Source organism: Leptosomus discolor, chromosome 11, assembly GCF_034619465.1.
Source record: "Leptosomus discolor isolate bLepDis1 chromosome 11, bLepDis1.hap2, whole genome shotgun sequence".
Lineage (NCBI taxonomy): Eukaryota > Metazoa > Chordata > Aves > Leptosomiformes > Leptosomidae > Leptosomus > Leptosomus discolor.
In genome coordinates this window covers 21,923,516-21,945,329 of record NC_141401.1, presented here as the reverse complement: position 1 = coordinate 21,945,329, position 21,814 = coordinate 21,923,516, and the positions used below count along the sequence as shown (strand labels likewise).

The 21,814-nt window shown below is 38.5% G+C and overlaps 1 protein-coding gene across 1 annotated transcript in view; it reads left to right on the top strand.

Moving 5' to 3' along the window:
• ZNF280D (zinc finger protein 280D) overlaps positions 1-21,814 on the top strand; it is a 48,848-nt gene that overhangs the window by 9,625 nt on the left and 17,409 nt on the right. The window contains exons 4-15 of the mRNA XM_086471375.1: positions 1,183-1,300; positions 8,688-8,797; positions 10,529-10,758; positions 13,179-13,336; positions 13,777-13,877; positions 13,972-14,118; positions 14,717-14,851; positions 16,423-16,664; positions 17,854-17,994; positions 19,643-19,705; positions 20,302-20,420; positions 20,612-20,648. Of these exons, the coding sequence (XP_086327501.1) occupies positions 1,183-1,300; positions 8,688-8,797; positions 10,529-10,758; positions 13,179-13,336; positions 13,777-13,877; positions 13,972-14,118; positions 14,717-14,851; positions 16,423-16,664; positions 17,854-17,994; positions 19,643-19,705; positions 20,302-20,420; positions 20,612-20,648 (1,601 nt within the window). The remainder of the gene's footprint in view (positions 1-1,182; positions 1,301-8,687; positions 8,798-10,528; positions 10,759-13,178; positions 13,337-13,776; positions 13,878-13,971; positions 14,119-14,716; positions 14,852-16,422; positions 16,665-17,853; positions 17,995-19,642; positions 19,706-20,301; positions 20,421-20,611; positions 20,649-21,814) is intronic.

The window sequence follows — 21,814 nt, the reverse complement described above, 5'->3', positions numbered from 1 at the left end:
ACAGCTTGATGAAGTAAACCCAATTATTTCAGAGTAGAAAGAACAAGTGCCAATATTTTACTGTTCATACCTTAATGTTGTAATTAAACCTAACTCTATTTTAAGGTTTTTATTAACTCCTTATTGCTGTTGCTGAAAATATTTCATGTTTCAGATTGCGTTAGAATGAATGGCCTATTAAGATGTGAGCAGTATTGATAAATCTTGGAAAGTGTGTTTCTTGTACCTCGCCACCCAACCTGGAATAAAGAGAACTAAAATCCGCGTTTCTTTTCCCTCCAAATGTTACCTATTGAGTGATCAGTGAGGGTGTTTAGTTTTAACAGTTTTTAGTGTTGGAGACAATAAATATGGACTGTTTCATTTTTTAGGTTATATGTGGTACTAGAGGGCAAACATTTTAAACTGAAGTGTAAGAGGATACCTGTACTTGAAGATGATTAAAACTTAATGTAACAAGGCGCTGAGAATTGTGAACCAACTTTTACGTTAGCTGTGCTTTGAAAAGAGGGTTTGATCATATTGTTTCCAGAAGTCCTCACAAAATTATCCACATCAAAGAAAAAAAGACCTGTAGTGATATCATGAATGAGTGCCATTCCCAGTCAACATGCTGTAGATAACACTTTTACTTTCAGTAGAGCTCAACCACTTAGTAGAGTTTGACTTAATGTCATCTTGCTTTGAGAAGCTTCTGCTTGCTGCAAGTTTGGGCTACTTTTGAGTTCTGTTTTCTGATCTTTTAGAATGCATCTAGGTGTTATGCAAGAGTACAAGGCAAATGCCTGAGTTTGCGTTGAAGGAAAAAAAAGTATTATTTTTCGAAAAAGGGTTCAAGTATAATTTGAAACATCGTCAGGCTTTTGAACAAAAGCAGTTACAATTAGCAATTCAAACAGGTTTAGTAATATTTCCTAAAATGGACTTTCCCAGGTCTTACGGTTGTTTTTACTATTCTGATACGCAGCTATGAATAAATTAACAACCACTGATGAAAGTTGCTAACTTATTAAAATGTCAAAATAAATTATTTAGGGGAGATTGTGATTAGCTTGATTTACAGCTGAGTACTTATAAGTACTTTTAAGCAATCATATGTTTTTAAAATAAACCCTTTGAAGCCTGCAAGTAAAAAAATGTTAAACCTCAAATTTCTTTTCCCTCTTGAAAATATCTTATTAGGATTATATTATGGATTCTCCACCAGCTGCACCAGATAATACATCTGGTATACTGTTTGGTGTGAGACAGAACTCGGGAGTTCCACAGTACCAGACTGGGCCAGCAGTGAATGTAACAGGTGGGTATAACCATAGTAGTTGATAAGAGAAAGAAACAACCTAATGTCATTTAACTGTAGCGCAGAACTTTGGGTTATAACTTCAAATAGGATTTCTAGAACATAGTATAGCTGCTTTTTTCTTCCCCCTGTACGTAACACTGTATAATGTTTAATGACATAAACTTTGGAGCCTTGTGTTGTCAGACTTTGCTTTTCAGTGCATTAGACTGATTGTAATATCAACTGATGTCATCTTATAATGTTCATTTAGATGGAAAAAAGTATTGCCAGATCCAGTGTATTTTTTCGACTGATAAAGGCTCATTTTCAGTATATCCAGCACTTTGTGACTAGCATGAAGGTGTGTGATTAATCAGCTAGCATGTGTTACAAGTTGTGTGACTCATTATTTCTTACACTTTTTATATATACAAAGTTTCCTTGCAAAAATCATACTGCTTGGCTGCTGCTTCTGAGATGGCTGTGATAGTTCAAAGCCAGAGAGGAAGGGAAAAGTTCACTTGTGATGGGTACGTTTATGTATTCGATAGACTCAGCAAAGGAGATGTTTCTGCTAAATTTTGGCATTGTGAACAGATTGGACAATGCATGGCCAGAATTCACACGAGGAACTGAGAGGTGATCCAGATCAGTCAACATTCCCACTTTCCTTCAGCGGCAAATGTTAAAGTGGCAAGATTTCTACAGGTATAGCCTGGAAGACAGGGATGGGGAGCAGTACAAAGCCCTCATAATCCAAGGGGAAGTGGTTAGCAAGCTGCTACACCACTTAGACACACACACAGAGTCTGTCTGGATGGGATCCACCCATGGGTACTGAGGCAACTACTAGCGGAAGTGCTCACCAAGCTGTTTTCCATCATTTACCAGCAGTTCTGGTTAACCAGGGAGGTCCCAGTTGACTGGAACTTGGCAAATGTGACACGCATCTACAGGAAGGGCCATAAAGGAGGATCCAGGGAACTACAGGCCTGTCAGTCTGACCTTGGTCCAGGGAATATTATGGAACAGATCATCTTGAGGGCCATCATGCGGCACGTACAGGACAACCAGGTGATCAGGCCCAGTTAGCATGGGTTTATGAAAGGCAGGTTGACTAACCTGATGTCTTTCTAGGACAAGGCGACCTGCTTGGTAGACGAGGGAAAGGCTGTGGATGTTGTCCACCTGGACTTTAGTAAAGTGCCTTTGACACTGTTTCCCACAGCGTTCTCCTGGAGAAGCTGGCTGCTCACGGCTTGGACAGGTGTACTCTTCCCTGGGTAAAAAACTGTCTGGATGGCCGGGCCCAAAGTGTTGTGATGAATGGAGTTCAGTCCAGTTGGTGGTGTTCCCCAGGGCCAGGACTGGGGACAGTTCTGTTCGATGCCTTTATCATGATCTGGATGAGCTGATCGAGTGCACCCCCAGTAAGTTTGCAGATGACACCAAGTTGGGTGGGAGTGTTGACCTGCTCAAGGGCAGGAAGGCTCTGCAGAGGCATCTGGCCAGGCTGGATCGATGGACTGAGACCAACTGTGTGAGGTTCAACCAGGCCAAGGGCCGGGTCCTGCAGCTGGGTCACACCAACCCCACGCAGCGCTGCAGGCTGGGGATGAGTGACTGGAAAGGTGCCCGGCAGAAAAGGACCTGGGGGTGCTGGTTGACAGCCGGCTGAACGTGAGCCAGCAGTGTGCCCAGGTGGCCAAGAAGGCCAGCAGCATCCTGGCCTGTGTCAGAAACAACGTGGCCAGGAGGACTAAGGAAGTAGTTGTCCCTGTGTACTCAGCACTGGTGAGGCCATACCTCGAATGCTGTGTTCAGTTTTGGCCCCTCACTACGAGAAAGACATCGAGGTGCTGGAGCGTGTCCAGAGAAGGGCAGCGAAGCTGGTGAAGGGTCGTATGAGGAGCGGCTGAGGGAGCTGTGATTGTTTAGCCTGGAGAAAGGGAGGCTCAGGGGAGACTTTATCACCCTCTGTAACTACCTGGGAGGAGGTTATAGGGAAGTGGGTGTTGGTCTCTTCTCCCAAGTATCAAGTGATCGGTTGAGAGGAAATAGCCTCAAGTTGTGCCAGGGAGGTTTAGGTTGCACATTAGGAAAAATTTCTTTACTGAAAGGGTTATCAAGCATTGGAACCAGCTGGCCAGGGAAGTGGTGGAGTCGCTATCCCTGGAGGTGTTTAAAAGACATGTAGATGAGGCACTTAGCAACATGGTTTAGTGGTGGGCTTGGCAGTGTTAACGTTAAAGGTTGGACTTGATGATCTTTTAGGTCTTTTCCAACCTAAATGATTCTCTGTTTCTGTGAGTTGTGACAGAGATAAAGTGGCAAGCTGAAGAAACAATGGAGGGTACCACAGAGGTTGTTCATTTATGCATGTCCAACTTGAGCTCAGCGGTTCATGCTGTAATTCCAAGAACAGCAGCTTTACAAACAATCCAGTGAAGGCAAAATCAATTAAATGCAGTACCTTTGGGCCCAGTGAGCCTAGATAACCTTGTGTTACCTGAGGAATGCAAGATCTATTCACCAACACCAGACGTGCACAAGTCATTCTTCCTTGGTGATATTGGAGAGGGATCCAGAAGGATGCTTATATTTGGCAGAACAAGTTAGCTGCAAATTCTGCAAACATCCAACAAGCGATACATGGATGGCACGTTTGCCATAGCCCCCAAACTTTTTGCCCAGGTCTGAGTGATCCTGGCAAAGTAGTACAGGAACGTGCATCTGGTGCTGTACTCCCTTCTGCCAGACAAACAGCATGCCCCGTACAAGCGGTCGTTTCGTTTTATTAAAACACTGGTGCATAACACGCCGCCATGGTCCATTCACTGTGACTACAAAATAGCTGTCATGAATGCCATAAAGGAATGCTTCATAGGAGCAGCTCTAAAAGGCAGCTGTGTCTGCCTGGTTCAGAATATAAGGAAGCATTTGGTATCAATAGTTGACCTTCAAGAATTTGACATGAACATGGAGTTTGCCCTTAAGGCCAAAATGGTTGCAGCCTTAGCATTTGTGACTGTCCTGGACCTGAGGGGAGTATGTTGCTACTCTAGAGGAATACCTACCTACCTGAAGAGCTTCGCCCTCTTCTCAACTGGTTTGAAGACAGCTATGTTGGTTGTCCAGGTAGGAGAGGACATGGTAGACAAGCTCATCTGTTTGCACTACCTGTGTGGAATCTGATAGAGCACGGAGCACCGAGGGTCACGCTAACAACCATTCTGAAGCTGTTCATCGTTGCCTCTGGGCCACATTGGGAATGTGCCACCTGACCATCTGGATGTTCATTGTTGGCCTCCAAAAGGTGCAGAAGGGCAAAGAGATGCCTATTATGAACAGCTTGTTTCAGGCCACAGTCTTCTGGACTGATTGAAGGGATACTGCCAAGCAGATGAATGTATTTCAAAGGTCTCAGTTTACAACAATAGAAGCCCCGTAGAATACTTGCACGCCATAGCTCATCAGCTAGTCTAATAAGTCTTATTTTTGATGGTTTGCTCTTGCATTTATTTCCAAGTTTCATCACATAGACACGAGCAGAAAAAGGTCTGTGACAGTTGAGCTCGGCGCATTGGGTTGGCTGCAATGAGTTGTCCTAGACCCACACTGTGTGCCGGGGAGGACCAGCAGAACCTGTCGACCCGTGTAGAGTTGTCTCTGTGGAGGGCTGGCTGTGAAGAGTTGTCCTAGGCCTGTTGTTTCTTCTCAGAAGTTGTTTGCCTAATTTGATGTGACACAAGTTACCTCTGCTTGTTGAAAAGACTTCTAAAGATAGTGGTTCAGTTTCTTATTACACCGAAGGAAATCGCTGGAGCAGCTAGACTGCTGAGAGGGGAATGTACAAGAATAGTTCCAGACAAAACGACCTGAACCAAAGTCTGGTCCTTGCCATAGTTATGGTAGTCTTAAGGCTGTTTGCAGTCTGTGATTGTGAGAGATGTGCAAGGCCCATGCTGGCACTTCAGGCTCCTTGGTATGTAGCAGTGCTCTTTCAGGTCTGTTTGAGAACTGATCTCTGTATTGAGATTACCTCGTCAAGGGTAATCTTACAGTGACAGAGACGTGGGTTTCAGGACAAAGATGGAGCTGAGTGTTGATGGGCATGTTAATGAGGCACTGAACCTCTGAATTTCTGAGTTATTTTTTAGTGATTTTCTTTTTTTAGGAGGAATATGGCAAACAGTAAGTGAATCACCTGTTCTTTCAAATAAGCGTACTGTGATTGGTCATTGGAAGTTACAACACTGTTTTCGTTTTGCATACAAAGTGAAGTCTCAAACCTTCTAGAGTTGAATAACAAACTAGACCAGCATTAACAGAGGACCAGAAAAAGGGAGAGATGTTTATCATCAGAAGGGCAGAGATTGTTCCACATAGTGGGCACTGAAGAAACCAGCTGCTTACCTTAACTTTATTACTGTGAACTCACTTTGTCTCAGTTTACTGTGGGTCAAGATGTGAAGAGTAGGCCAAATAAATTCATCTGGTCACAGTATGATTTACTGGGTTTCAGGGATGGGTCTGTATCTCTTTGCATTTACCTTTTCCTTCTCCACTGGCCTTAGAATATTCAGCCTGAGTTGGATATTGTTTTCTTAACTTCTGTATGGCTTACTATTTTAGGGAGATCTTAACTGCTTTATGTAGACTTGTCCGTCCATTAAAGTATAGGCATCGCTAATGTGTTCGCAATATACCATGGAAAAAAAACTGAGGTTCTTTAATTTAAACCACTATAGGTCTGAATGAGAGTGTTTTTGTATCTAAGCGTCCTGCTACTTCTGAAGGCAACAGTGTAACTCCAAAAAAGGCCAAGCCTAATGAGGTTGGTGCGGGAAGCAATTCAGCTGTTTCACCAACAGTTAACTCTCCAACAGTAACACCATCACAAAATGTATCTTCAAAAGGTAGGGTAGATCAAATAGTCTAGCTGTCAATCCATGCAGCTGTCTCATGGAAAAAGCTAGCACGCTTGTAATGTTTAAGTTGGTCAGTATTATTAATGCTATTAAGGCAATGTAAATAAGCAACTCTGTTCTTATGCCTTAAAATAAGAAAAACCTTTCTATGCAAGGATTTACATACCTTTACAATAGGTTATTACCTATTCAAATGTTAGACCTTTATTGTTTAGCAGGCATGTTTGAATTCTGTGAAGCAATGGTTAATTAAATTGTTTAGTGGCTGTGAAGACAGATGATCACAATAAATGCCCCTGACCTCATACTCTTAGTTCAGATTTTCTATATCAAAGAACTGAATAGAGAGTTGAGACTTTAACAACCAACCAACCATAAAATCAAGATTCAAAGAATTCTGACTGCTGAATTTATTAACCAATCTGAAGAACAGAATCAAAAAAAATAATTTTAGGAATCTCAGGCAAGGCAGCAAGGACTCAGATTGTGGAATCTCAGAAGCTGACTAGACGTGGCTCTGAGCATCCTGGTAAGGTTGGACAAAAGCAGTCCCACCTGAATTATTCTGTGATTCTGTACTTCGAATAACTATTGCAAAGTGTGTTTTGCAGTTCCAACCTTTCTTTTGCAGCAGTGTTTTTGATACGATTTAAAATAGTAGTGGGAAGGGAGGAAGGGGATTTAAGTTTGAAAGAGAGGATGTTCTTTGAAAGACCTTTCCCTCCCTGCAAGAAGAGTAGTAGTCTAGTGCTTTCAGCATATTAATAATTAGGTGCACTTTCCTCCTGAGCCAAAAGGTGCTTTTCAGCTGACTGAAATAGACAAGGATTTATTCTTGACCTTGAGATATTTCCAACCACATACTGTCTCCTATAATGTTCAAATCAGGAGCTACCTACAGTGTGATTCTGTTGTTTGGAATAATTTCATATTTGGTCTTTTTGCATGTCTTGTTTGCAGCTGGTTCGCTATCAGGCTCTTCCCCAGCAACCAGAAGGAAGTGGCTTTAACATGGAATATTGCAGCAAAAACTTTTCCTCCACCCTGTGTTGGGTAAAACAGATATTGTGCTGCAGCCTATAATACACAAAAGATAACGGGAGGATGTTACTAAATGCAGTAACGAAGAAGTAGATCATATTCAATGAGAACCTCGTTTTTATGAGTTTGTATTTAAGCCATCCCATGCTAGCATAGCAATTTCTAATCTTTCACAGAATCCAGCACTGAAGCACCACAGAACATGAGATCTTGCTGCAGAACCTGTTTTGTTACAGCTCAGCTCGTGCTTAGCTGTCACATGTCAACGTGTTTTACAAACCATAATAGCAAAGACATGCAGCACGGTTTTGCGGTACATCTCTTGCATGGCCATCCACTCATGTGAAGGACTTCTGCTTCGTTATGATTCTTAGTAATACTACTGTTATCTTCAAGGAAAAACAGTTTGATCCACGTCCACTTCATGGACTGTGCAAGACTGTTGTTGTGAAAAAATATGTAATGCTATTGCATGGTCATTTCTTAGCTCCTACACTTACTTACTGACTTGTTATAAGGTGGATATATTTGTGTGGTTAGTTTTGTTACGGTTTTTCATAGCCCTGGCAGGGCACAGTTGACTCTACAGTGGAGATGTTACTTAAAACTCTTCCTGTGTTTAAACTCTTCTAAACTACTTACTCAGCATGGAGTCCTCCAGATCTGTGAATGACTTGAGAATGCAAGAGAACTTCATCTGGAAAAGTAGCTCTCAGTATAATGTTTTTTTAGCAGTTTGGAGAAAACTGGAAGCCTGGGTTTATTCATTAAAGTTTAAGCTCATGCAAAGCTTTTTTTGTTTTTGCTCAAAAGCTATTAATCATTTTATGTTGATAAGAGAAATACTGTTTCCTTTCATTTGGAAGTAATTATTTAGAGATTTATTCTCCAGGTTCTCCAAAGACACCTTTGCTCAACAGGAATGATGCATCTGAATAGGCCTGGGTTCCAGCAACTGTCCTGAGAGAAATGTTTTCCTCATTGAGAATTAGATGGTGAAATTCCTTCCCCAAACCAGTTATCTGAACCTTATTGTGATGATGATCAGGTCATGGCATAAAACAAGTTTTACATGGTCATTTGAAAGTTAAAAGTTCTTGAAAACATAAAAGATCCATCCTATCTGGGGTTGGTGGAGCACAGAATTAATGCTTTGTCTCTATCGTGCTACCTTCACCCCCTCTTTTTTTTTTTCCTTATTGCTAAGATTTTGTGAAAGTTGTTTCTAGGTCTGTATCAAACAGAACAAACTTAAACTGAGTTTGGAAAAAAAGAAAAGTAGTTAAATGATGACTGTAAAACCTTGCTTATGGTTACCACAGCTACATCAGTTATAACAGTTTTCATTTGAAATAGCATATTTTGCTAGAATAATAAATAATAAATGGAGTAGTCTGTGAATTCTGAGTATTAACAGATTTTAAATTTTACAGGTACAAATGCTGCATCAAGCACCATTAAAAATGGAGGACCTTTTCCACGAGCTTGTCCAAAATGCAATATTCATTTCAATCTTATGGATCCTCTAAAAAATCATATGAAGGTAAAATACTTTGGGGCTGGTAAATGTTATAGCAAACTTTTGTGGGCTTCTCTTTAGTTAAGAGAGTGCGCCATGTTTTGGTACAAATATAGTCTGGCTTCTGGCTGTGATCAGCCAGAACCCAAATGCTCAATGTCGTGCAGCCACGGAGAGGAAGAACGGAGTATGAGGGTTCTAAATCTTGCCACTTTTTGCCTTATTTTTCCAATGAATTGAGGCATATTTGCTGTCTCTGTATGATTTCTCTCTGCCACAGCTGTGACTTCTTGAACCATTGGCCAGATTCAGGTGAATTTGATGAAAGTAGATGCCTGTGATTAATAGGTAGCCAGTTGACCCACATCTGTGTTAGGTCACTACTGAGACAAAGATGACAGTATAAGCTTACCTTTTCATCTTGATGCAGCCCTTGGTAGCCAAAAAATTTAAGATGAGGGGAAAAACTTAATTTGCAGTTCAGACTTAAACACTGTGAGAAACAAAGCTTTCAGAAATTAATCATCACTTAGTCTGCTTATGAAACTACTTGTTGTTGTTTCTGGAAACATTGTTTCCTGGAAAATATTTCTTATTTTTTTGGCAAAGATTCATGCAATTCTCAAGCATGTGTATTCCATTTCAGGCGACAGAGAAATAGCTTTGCACTCTATATACAGTGTGAATAACCCATGCAGAAAGGAGTATGAACTACTGTGTAATAGAAACCTGTGAGGCTCTGAGTTAATCTTAACACAGATAATTCTGATTTACTGGGCTTAAGATACCCTAAATGGTAGCTACTGTCTTCTTCAGCTGCGAAACACAGTGAAGAAACATACATAAAAGTGGAAAAAAACAAGGATTTTATCTGTCATCGTTATTTGTAGGGAATAGCTCTTGCACTGAGCACATCAACTGAATTAAAGAACCATTGAAGAAGTGGGTTTACTTAGTATTTAATTAATTTTTTTGTTAATCTATGTGGCATAAATATACTGAGTTATACTTCCACAATAGGAAATGAGCTCCTTACTAGTAGGCTTACAGAAAGTAGTCCTGCACAATAAGAACCATTATTCAGCAGCAGAAGGATCTGTCCTCTGAAACATTCTAATTTTGTTCACTGTTGGAAACTTCATAGCATCTTCTGAATGAAGTACTTCACACTTTTTCAGCATGAAGTTTCATAGTACAGCTATTGGGTTAAGCATTCGTTGTGTACGCTTTGACATAAAAAAGCTTCAACAATGTGTCATGTGACTTAATTTCTGAATTTTTCAGTAGTGCTGGAAAGAACTTCTGCAGGTTTCAACATATGTCCTCCCCAAAGAAATAAAAGATAAAGCTTTCTATTAAGTTCTCAGTAAACTTACACTTGTCAGCAAAATACTTGCATACAAGCTGCTTTTCTCTTTCTTGTCATTAAATTTAAATGAAGTAGACACTTTTATAATGAGTAAGGTAACACTGGTATTCTGATTTCTAGCTTAAATTTATCTTACATGAACCTATGAGAATAATCCCTTTTCCGTTTTTATAATATATAGCAATTTATTACCTAAACATTACCTAAAGATCTACCGTTCAAAATCCATATGTGAATATGAATAACGTCAGTGTGTCAGAGAACTGACCTTTGCATCTAACCCTAGTTAGTGAGTGGCTTCAGTTTTTAAGATGCTGTTGTCATTGATGCAGTTTGGTGAGAGAGACTGGTGACCTTTGTCTTTTCTCCTCCCCCTTTCCATCCAGTATTGTTGTCCAGATATGGTAAATAACTTTTTCCTGGGAATGGCCAAAATGGAGTGTTCAAGCACAACCAACAAGACTGCTGAATCTGAGAAAGGAAAATTGATTATGTTAGTTAATGACTTTTACTATGGGAAACATGAAGGTGACACCCAGCAGGTACAACAGGAGCAGAAGACTCATACAACATTTAAGTGCTTCAGTTGTCTGAAAGTTCTTAAAAATAACATAAGGTATTTGAACTCACTTTCTTAATTGTTTGTTAATCACTTACAGCCCATAGGACATAGTCTCATGCATTAAAAATCTGTCTCTCTGGAATAGAAATTTTTATCTCCTTGAAAACTGGTAATATTACGCAACTTGAACAGAAATTGAATTAATTTTTACTGTGCATGTAAGGCCATAACTTAAACTTTTTACAGACTAGAGTACAAATTTTAATGGTGTCTAACATAAACAGTAGAGTTTTAATGAGAGCAGCTGTAGGACCTTTGGGGTTAGAAAGGGCAACACAAAGTATTTTACTGTTTGCCATCCGGATTGATGGTGATAGCAGTAGATGTAAGTGTGAATTCCCTTTAGGGATTCACAATGACTAATAGTTGGTGGTTTGCTTATGTAGCATCTGTTATTTTGACAGAATAATTTTACTTCCAAATGCTGCAAAAAACTTCAGTAAGCTGTTTTAATAGGTAGATGAGCTCGTGCCGTTGTTCCTTTGGAAGCTAAGGTCATTGAACTTCTTTGCATGCGTTCTTCAAGGGAAGCTGAAGTAGCAGAATGTAAAACTGAAAGATGGACTATTCATTCAAAGGGCACAGTCTGCAGGTTAAAATTAAGGTTTATGCTACCGTTAGACCCATATTATTGAACAAAACAAAAGTTTCATGGAACTACAAGCATTAAATTTGCTATTGATCGTTCAGTATGTGTAAATCCCAAGTAAGAGTGCTGGTAATTTGTCTTAAGCAGCTTTAAAGTGTTGTGTGTTGTTACATTTTAAAAGAGTTTACTCTTATGATTTTGTAGTTCCTGTTAATCATGGCGTTTCTTTCCTTGCAATTTATTGTTTTAAATGTAATGAACAATGTTTGGTATGGGGCTGAGAGGTTTTTCTTCTGGTTTTGTGTGCATAATACTTCTCAAATAAGCCTTTCTTGCAGTATCATGACACGTAGTCCACAGAAGACTTTATTAAGATACTGGGTTCATTTTAAAAAATATTTTTCAGGCACTATTTTCTACTCAGCATTATATCGTAGGCTATTGGTGCTGTGGTGCCTGCGTGACAGCAAGTCATTCAAAATGAGCACGGAATTTTTTTCTTTCAAATCCTCTAGAGTCGACTTTCAGCCATATTAATTTTTGCTGTAACTTTGTAGCTGTATTCTGTAGTTCTGTAACTTCAGAATTTTTATTCCAAAGTATATTTTACCTTTAGCCATTTATAGTGGACAAAATACATACATAGTGCCTCTCTACTTCCAGTGGAAGTTTTTTGGACCTTAATTCAGGAAAGCACAAAGTGATTCATCAGGGTAATCCCCTGTTTCCTCTAAAAGATCTATGGTTGAACATACCCTTGAATTAATGTTCTGATGAGGTAATATGCAGTATTAGTGTCAATTCCTTTCTTCTGCTTGGGTACCTGGATATCTTCAGTTAGGTTGGGGGTAGTTTTTTCTTTTTTTAAGCAACTGCGTGGTATTAAAAGCTTGAGCTCAAGAGACTATTCTCCTTGCTCATTTTTCCAATTCCAAGGTCGCTTTGAGAACTACATTCCTGTTGTGGGTATGACCTACATTTACTAGTTCCTCTGGCTGTACTGTGATGAAGCACATTCGAAATAGAACCGGTTTTGAAGTTTAACAGTAGTGGGTTATGCAATCAACCTGTCCTTGTGCTGCTCCACCAGTAATGGTGACCTGCCAGCGTTGTCATGAGTGGCTAGACTTCTCAGCCAGAATAGGTGCCTGCTACGGATGCGTAGACATGTTCATGAGGAAAAGGTGGTAACTTGAGGTAGTAACATACCAAGTTTCTCATACTCTTGATTGTCAGCTGCACAATGGCATTCTTTGATAACTGTCCTTCATAATTCCACTTCAGTCCTAAATGCTTTATACAAAGAAAGCTCCTGGAGCCCTGCCAGCTTTAAATGGAGGTAGTTTCAGATAAAGCTATAACGTCCTAATTGCAGATATGTTCTTGCTACTCCAGTTTTCAGCAGAGCTAAAGTTATACTTGTTTCGGAAAGTGGCTTTGAGACTCTGATAGTGGTGAAGTGTGAATAGCTGACATTTTATTGTTGCTGCCTTTGCTCATTTTCCTTTATTTCAAGGCAAGAATTTTATCTAAGCAGACATGAAAAATGCAATAGATTGCTTAGTCTGAGAACAAGTTTCAGATACGTTGCATATTCCTTATAATAGTAAAGATTTCTTTTTAAGCTTTGAAAGATGATTTCTGGCATAGTCAGCTTCCTCCTTTGCCTTTTGAACGACTACTTATTCCTTAGATTTTTTTTTTTTAATGGAGAAGTCCTTACAGAGTAAAGTCTCTAAAGAATCCTGCACATCTTGCATGTGACATGTCATATATAGTGAATGTTAAAATGTAGGGTTTTGCACCTGTTCGTTATCATTTAAAGATTTATGAACCACATGAAACATCACTTGGAGCTTGAGAAGCAGAGCAGTGAAAGTTGGGAAAGCCACACCACCTGCCAGCACTGTTACCGACAGTTTCCCACCCCGTTCCAACTGCAGTGCCACATTGAAAGTACACACACGCCTTACGAGTCATCCAGTAAGTTGGATTGTATCACGTTGAATCTTCTTGTGACCTAAAATTTTTAGGTATTTTCTGACTTATCTTGCTGGTTTGTAACTTCAGAATAAAGCTATTGTACTTTAAGAGCAATAATCTTGAGATTTAATGTAGGAGCTGAGCACTCATTCAGTTTATGTTAGAGCAATGTGTCTGGAAAAAATATTTCAAAAAGCTTTTTGGTTTGGTTTGTTTTTTTTTTAATTGAAAGCTTGAGTGCAAGACTTCATTTTGTTTAAGGGCCTTTCACTCCTGGCTTCCTGAAACCGTGCAGGGAATTTCTTCTGAAGCGTAGAATAATTGTTAGATTGCTTTACGTTTATAGATAGATCTAGTTCACATATACATATGTATTATAATTCATCTGCTTATGACCCCAAACAAATTTTTACTTTTTTCTTGTTTTTCACTTTTTCTAGCGATTTGTAAAATCTGTGAATTATCATTTGAAACAGAGCAAGTTCTTTTGCAACATATGAAGGACAATCATAAGCCAGGTGAAATGCCATATGTTTGCCAGGTATCTGAGTGACTTGTTTGTATTTAGATTATACCAACCCCCTGTCTCTACTGTCAATTAACTTTTAACAAGAAAGTAAAACTTTTTGTTTTAGGTATGCAACTACAGATCTTCAGCTTTTTCAGATGTAGAAACACATTTTAGAACAGTTCATGAAAATACAAAACATTTGCTGTGCCCATTTTGCCTCAAAGTAATTAAAATTGGAACCCCGTATATGCATCATTACATGAGGCATCAGGTAAGCAGATATTTTCAATTCTTAATGCTAGAAAAATGCTACATTTTTGTATTGAATCTCTCTCGGGGCTGGGGAAGCATAGCTGATTTGTATGGTTGTCACTGGATAAGAATAGTTACCAAAATATGGTAGAAGAGTTATGACTGCTGCTTTTGAAAAAATCTTTAAGGGAATTTTAGACTTTGTCATGTTTTTGTGTGGTAGCAGGTACCTGTCTAAAAAGACCTCTTGAATATCCTCGAAAGAATATCTCTGCTATTTCATTTCTTCATCAGTTGTAGTAATGTGTTCTGGTTTTCTTGAGGTTACCACAAACCTTTCGCTAGTTCAAGGAGAGAAAAAGATTATGAAGTAGATGTTGTCTTGTAACTGGTAACCTGATTCCTCCTCCTCTTAGTCATGATACTGCCTTGCATTTTCCAATATTTAAATATTGTCTCTTCAATTCCTACACAGCATCTTGGCTTTGTACAATATCAGGGATTTGTCCAGTTGATGTTTTGGAAACCGAATGATTGTTGCTTGAGACAAGCTAGGGTTGGAGTTTTGTTTACCATGACATTCATGCTTACTATAGATTGTCTTCCATTTTTAAAAGAAAAAAGGAATATACCGTTGCACTAAATGCAGACTGCAATTTTTGACATGCAAAGAAAAAATGGATCACAAGACTCAGCATCACCGAACATTTAGGAAACCCAAACAGTTAGAAGGATTGCCTCCTGGAACAAAGGTAAGTGTTGATACAGGAAAATTAGAGGGGACAAAGGGAAAAAAAATTGTTAAAGGGGTGGAATAGGAAGAGGTGCTTTTCTTCTTTCTTTCTGAAAGCAAATAATTTTTTTTTGCCACTCTAAAACTCTAAACAATACTCTTGTTGCAAGAGTAGCCAAGAATAGCCAAGCACAGTTCATGGTTTCTTCCTGGTGATCTGTGGTGTTGCTCTCTGTCCCATTCTTCCATACATGTATATGCCAGTAGTCCAGTCAGTGCTGCTGCTTTTTTGAGCTGTTGGTTAATTTGCCCCCTCTCATTTATCCTTTTTTGTGCTAGGAGAAAAGGAGATAATCTGCATGTTGGTCTTGAGGGGTCAGCATAATTTCTTGTAAAAGATTTTCAACCTGTGGAAGGTGGTGGCAAGAAGTCATATAGAGTGCAAAACCTACTTCTCCATAGGCAATATGTGCTTAAAACTGCATTCACCAGGGTTTTTTAGCTCCAGCATTTGAAGGGGGGAAAAAAACCCCCACAACTTCTGCTAGATGTTTTATGAAGTAGACTTGGGTCTCCTCAGAACACTTAGGCTATCTTTAAATAATTCTTCCATTTCTCAAGAAGGAACCACTTAGACTAGGGTTTTTCCTGTAGATTTCAGGACTTTTTCCTACAGTGTTTTGGTGAGTTATGAAGATATATGTCCTTTCAATTGAAAGGAGGAGAAAATAAATGTTTTGATAAGCTCTTCACAGTTCATTTGCTGTAGAATCAGGAAGGGAAAATGGCTGAAGTTAATGTTGATTGTGTTGCTTGGCCTGTAAAGCACTGATTCTCTGTTCTGTGACAATACCTCAGTTTTCTAAAGATTTCAGGGTATTTGTGATCTAATAAAAGCTTAGTTTATGTTAAAATTTTGGTATTAATAGACCTTGACAGGATGTAGATTATGAGACTGAAGAGCTTGGAACCAGGCTTAGAAGATGAGATGCTTCTAAACTGAGTATGGGCGAGAAGTATAATTAGGAGTCATGCTGCAAGTGAAAACTGGAGAACTAAATTTAAGGGCAAGACAAGGGAGTGCAATAATGCCAGATGAGAGGTCAGAAACCAAAATTATTCTTTGGGGGTCCAGGATGAGGAGCAAAAATACCTGAAGGAGGTAGATTGCCTAATCATGAGGCAATGAGACCCAGGGCTTTTGTTAAATCCAGGCACTAATGGGATTGTTTAATACTCTTCTTAGGAGGGCTAATTGGACCGACCACACTGTTTCTTTTCCGCAGCTACATCTTCTTGTTTTGAGAAAGCAGGATGTAGACAGTTGTGGATCTGAAAGGAGAGCTGTGTCTTTTGTCATGGCTAACGATTTCCACCAAAACAAGAGCTTTTTAAGCATCCAATAGACTATTGAGGTTAGGTTTACTATAGGTAACAGCATTTCATATTTTTCAAAGCAGTCTTTACTGAACAGTGTTTCTTATATTATGATTTTTGTCCTAAAGTGGCTTAGAATTTGAGACAAATAGAAATGGGTACTTAGAAAGCTTAAATCTAAATAGATTTTTTAATTTTTTTTTGTACTTGTAGGTGACTATTCGAGCATCTGTTGGATCTCTTCAATCAGGATCATCAGCTACATCTTCTGTTAGCACAAGCACTTCCACGTTTCAGTTATCACCTAAAGCTAAAAACACAACCACTAAAAATCATAACAAATCTAATACAAATAAGTCAAAAGGAAAAGCAAAATCAACAACATCAAAGAAGCAAAATGCGTGGACCAACAGCAAAAAAAAAAAAATTACAAATACAGCATTGCATAATCTGAGGTAAAATATTAGTATTAAACTATCTTAGCTGCACTTTGAATATAAATAACTGATCGTTTAATTATCTTTCAATAACTTCTAATACTGCAATACAGAAGACTTGACACTTCAGTTTTACAGAAAAAGCAGGTACATGAACTTTCCACATACTGGTACTGTGATTATAATCCTGAATCTTCATTCACCAGTTTTGTTGGTAGTGATTTAAGATGGAAGAACAGATCTTCTCGAAACTTTTCTCTTCTAAACTTAGAGTATTTCTCTGCAGTGAGCCACAGACTCTTCAAATACTGACTCATTAGGCAGATTTATGTTTAAAAATGATCAGTGGAGAGGAATACATCTGCTTGGGTGTTCTTTGCAAGCTTTCTTGTGAATGGAAAAGTATTTTCCTCCTTCAGTTTTTTTTTTTAAGGGTTTTATTTGAACCCGTCATTTGAAAGCTTAACTCCTGTCTGTCCTAGGAGATAGCTTCATTTGGGGAGCTACCAAAAAAAAAAAAAATATATAAAAAGACAGTAAAAGCAAGCTGTCAGGAGAATGCTGTCCTTACGATTTACTGGGTTTTCCTGTCCTTATGTTAATAATTTAATGGGTGTTCTATGGATTAGAATATAGTTTCATTGGCTGAGTTAGCAATTTGCTTTGTCAGAGATTCTAGAAGTCTCCCTTCCAATAAGGTGCTAACACTCACAGTGTGTAGCTCTCCAAAACATCCAAGAACAGCGAGCAAAACTGGGGAAGAGCAGGATTACATTCTTGTATTGTAGATATTTCAGAGCTTGTAGGGAATATCAGGAGTGACAGGAAAACCAAAGGCTTTTTCTGTGCATTGTGATGGATGAAGCATTTCTTTGAAGTACTTCTCAAGTGCATAGAAACAATAGCAGCAGCTGAAGTTGGAGCTTCTCGTCTCCTGCAGTATCTCGTTTCCAGGGGTAGCCAATGACAGATGCTTACGTTACCTTTCACTTTTTTAATAAGGTCATAATGACAGTATAATTCAAGAAAAAACAGAATTTTCTTCATGTGTGCTAACACAAGTTAGAATAACTGATACGCTTTTAAGTTCCTCTTTTTTTTTTTTTTTTCCCCTAATGTGCACACGCTTGCAACTGACTTAAAGCAAAAAGTTTGAAAGAGTTCTCGTCTTCAAGTGTTGATACTAACTTTTTCATGTTACTGTTAGGTATCGTTTGGGAGTTCACAAATGCATTGAGTGTTACTCAGAAATAAAAGATTTTGCAAGCCATTTTCCTGCTTACGTCCACTGTAGCTTATGCAGATACAACACTAGCTGTAGCAAAGCCTATGTGAATCACATGATGAGGTAAGAACTCTTTTAAAGTTTTTATTGGGTTATCAGATACTTCCTAAATCTTGTAAGGTGTGTTAAGTGCTTCTATTGCTGAATTTTGGACTGAGTCATAGGACTGGCAAGGAAATGTGTAAGGTTGGATTTTTACTTTGTAATGAGGGCCTAAACCCCATATTCTCGTTTTGCCTTAAAAATCCAGGCAGCGTTCTATCTTTGCTTCAGAATCTCTGTGGGATCTTCCATAACCATTTCAGCCAGACCAGTTGTTGTGTGTTCTCTGGGTTTCAGATTGAATACCTGATCTCATTTTACAAGTGCTGAATGCATACAGCCACAGCTATTACTAATGAAATCTGTGCTCAGAATACCACGTAAAGGATGTCTTAAAATAGTATACTCAAATGGATACTTTTCCTTATACTACTTCTGGACACCCATAAAAATAACATCTCATTTTGCAGGAGGTTTGTTACTGATTGTGAGGCAGTGTAGGATATTAGTGATGACAGCTGTAAAAAAGCCTGTTAAGAAAACAAATGTGTGAGTCTTCAGAGCAATAGAGTTATACTATGCGATAATTAGACACAGATCACGTAGCAGTGATAGTGAAACAAGATTTTGAAAACCTCCTTGTTAATCCTGTGCCCTGAACTAGCCAAATATATTGCAGGAAAATACAGAATGCAGTTGTCTGTTTAAGTACATGTATGTATAAAACGCCTTGGCATTTTTTGAATGCTAGAATGCTTGAATTTATGACCTAATACTTCACAAGTTTTTGTATGTGTTTTATATGTTGTTATTTATGTAAGACCTAGGCTGATCTACATGCTTTTATGCGTATAACCTGCTGGCTGCATGCTTCCAAAAAAGAAAATAAAAAATTAATGTGCGTAATTCTGATTGTACATGAGGAAGTTTACTCTGGACGGGGAGAAGGGAATCTAAGGTGAACTGTTTCTGCTGTTGCCCATGTTCTGGGTGTTGTCAGATTCAACCACACAGTAAAACAGCCAGTCTTTTGTCCTTTGTCCCCTTGATGCGTTAATGCTCCCCCTACTGTGACCCCTTGCAGCACTCATCATCACGTTTTTTGGTGAGTGTAAGGAACAAGGGATAGTGAGGAGGAAGGCTCTTGGAGGGTGTTTCTGCAGTAGCAGCTCCTGTACTCAGCTGCTTGTTTTTTGTTTCAGGTGGGAGTACAGTGTTGGCACATACTTAACCTGCATATGAGAGAACTTAAAGGTTGTCTGAAAATTTGATTTCTTATTTAAATCCTTCTCTTTAGGAAGCGTGAGTTCAGCAAAGCTTCAGTTCTGTTGTGGAGTATTGTATAGCTACCGCCGTAGTACTTCAAGAGCTGTAAACTGCTGATGGAAGCGGTGTCTCTATGTTCTTGCAGGACTGTGCTGACAAAGTTAAGCCTTCCCCCTCCCAAACTCATTATTTATGAGATAGCCAGTGTTTTGAACTAGAGTTGAGATTCACAAGCCTATACTGTAAGCTTTCAGCAATTTACTGGTTTAGGATAATGCAGGTCAGTAATTGAGCTTTCTATTTTCATGCATTGTCATAAGCAAATTGCAGTACAGTGTAGGGGGTATATGGAGTAATGTACTCAAGAAAACCAGTCTAAGTGGTAATGTTTTCTTATATTTAGTTTTCACAGTGCTCGTCCAAGTAAAAGATTTTGGATCTATAAGAAGCATTCAGAAGAGCTACGGTAATTCAGCTTTTTTCAGTTACAGATCATTATGTTTTTACTTTCTGATAGTGAACTGATGAGTTCAATGAGATTAGAGCCTCTTCAATTTCTAGGCTTCCACAATTTAGAAAGAACAGGGAAATAAAAATGTTAGTTCTTCCACTAGCAGCGTTCTGTTCAGTGACAAATATTTGTTATTTGTCCACATTTATTAACTTCTTTCCTAACTCTGAGCAGTTTTAAAAAATATTTGTATTTCTTTATTCTTCGATTATTCATAATGTGCAAAATGGGGAGAGGGTGAGGGAAACAAATAACCAATCAAACAAAACCCACCAAAACAGAGAAACTCGTGCTTTACAGATTAAATTTCTGTCTAAAGCGGTGTTCTGTGTACTGCATCCAGCATGGAGATGCCCTGGTCGTTGACTGGGATTTCCGGGTGCCAGTTGCAGTATAAAAAGTAAGAATATGTTTTTGTGAGTTGTCTTATCTAAAGTTGCAGGAAATTTTATTTATTTTTTTTATAGTCTGTCCAGTTGCTGTAAGTTAAGAAAACTGTTTTCACAGCCATTTATACTATTTATATTTCCTTTTTACTTTCTCTTCTCTAGAGGTGTGACTGTAGTGTGTCTGAACTGTGATTTCCTGACTGATGTCTCTGGCTTAGATAGAATGGCCACACATCTGAGTGAAAGCCACACTCATACTTGTCAAGTTATTTTAGAGAAAGGTGAGTGCACATAGTGTCTTTTTTATATAGTATACATGTATAAATATTTACATGTGGATGTCTTGGTGTTATTGCAGTCCTTTTTTCAGATGCATTAGCATTATTTCTGTGTACTTGGATTTGAAACAGAGTACTTCTGTATTCCTACATTTTAAAGTATTTTTAATTAAATCCTTTATTTTTATTTTCAGTTTCTGTAGGTATCCCAACTGCTGAACAAGTACCTGAGTAAGTTTCATTTTACTGCTCAATGTTTATTTCTATTAATTTAGTGAAGATGGCCAAAATTTGCACTTTGAACTTGGGTTTCTTTTGAATTTCGTGGAATCTGAAATATATGGATGAGCATAGACCCTTACTTGTGCTTTTTGCTCTTACCGTGTCCACAGTTACCAGAATGAGGAGATAAAAATATTACCTACTGCAGCCAAAATCAAAATCAGGTTCTTGTTCTGTTTGGCCAAAGAGACATAAATAATTCTTGCAGTATTAGAACTTCTCAATCTTGACTTCGAAGTCTAGATGTAGTGAGACTGTTAATTCAGCTTGCTTTTAATACTAGCTTTATTAAATGGGTGCTTTATGTTCTTCACATAATAGTAATATGAATACAAAAAGAAGTGACCTTTATTGAAGTAGGACAAATTCAGTCTTAATATTTTATAAATAATTCAGAAATTATTTTCAAAATAATGCTATTTATATGCCAAAGCTACACAGTTTTGTATTAACTTTTTAATTACGACTTTCGAAGAAAAGTTAATAGGAGGATTTTGGCTTTCAGGTTTTTTAAGGATTTGAAGAGTAGTAGTATTGTGGAGATTGTGTTGCAGGGTTTGTGTGGGGCTTTTATAACCTTAAAAAAAGCAGATGTGCCAAGCCATCCCTGGTTATCCTGGCACAGTACCTGAGGCTTTACATTGTAGCCTGAGTCTGCTTACGCCTTAATTGAAGGTTCAGAGGCGTGTCAGTTGAGTTCTCTCTAAACCAGGAACAAAAATGTCAATTAAACTTCAGAGAAAGGTATTTTAGAAGTTGGAAGAAAATAGTTTAACCTTGATTTAACAACAGGGTATTATTGAGTCCATCTAGCCTATATCAGGATTCTAAAAGGGATTAGATATTCTCATGCATGATGAGAACTGTTCCAACAGAGGGAGAAGTTCTTAGATCTATAGGCCTCAATCAGCCCTCACTGAGTGTTGGAAATATCCCCAATAGATTATTTTTTAACTATTAAGTATTTTCTTTCTTAAGTTTCCACAAAGTGGCCAGTAAGAGAGAGGGTACTAGATTAATCTGTCATCTGAACCAAACATAGAGATCCTTTTGGCTATGAGTAATTGTAGAACAAAATATATGCTATAAACGTCAAACCTCTAATAGTAGCTGTT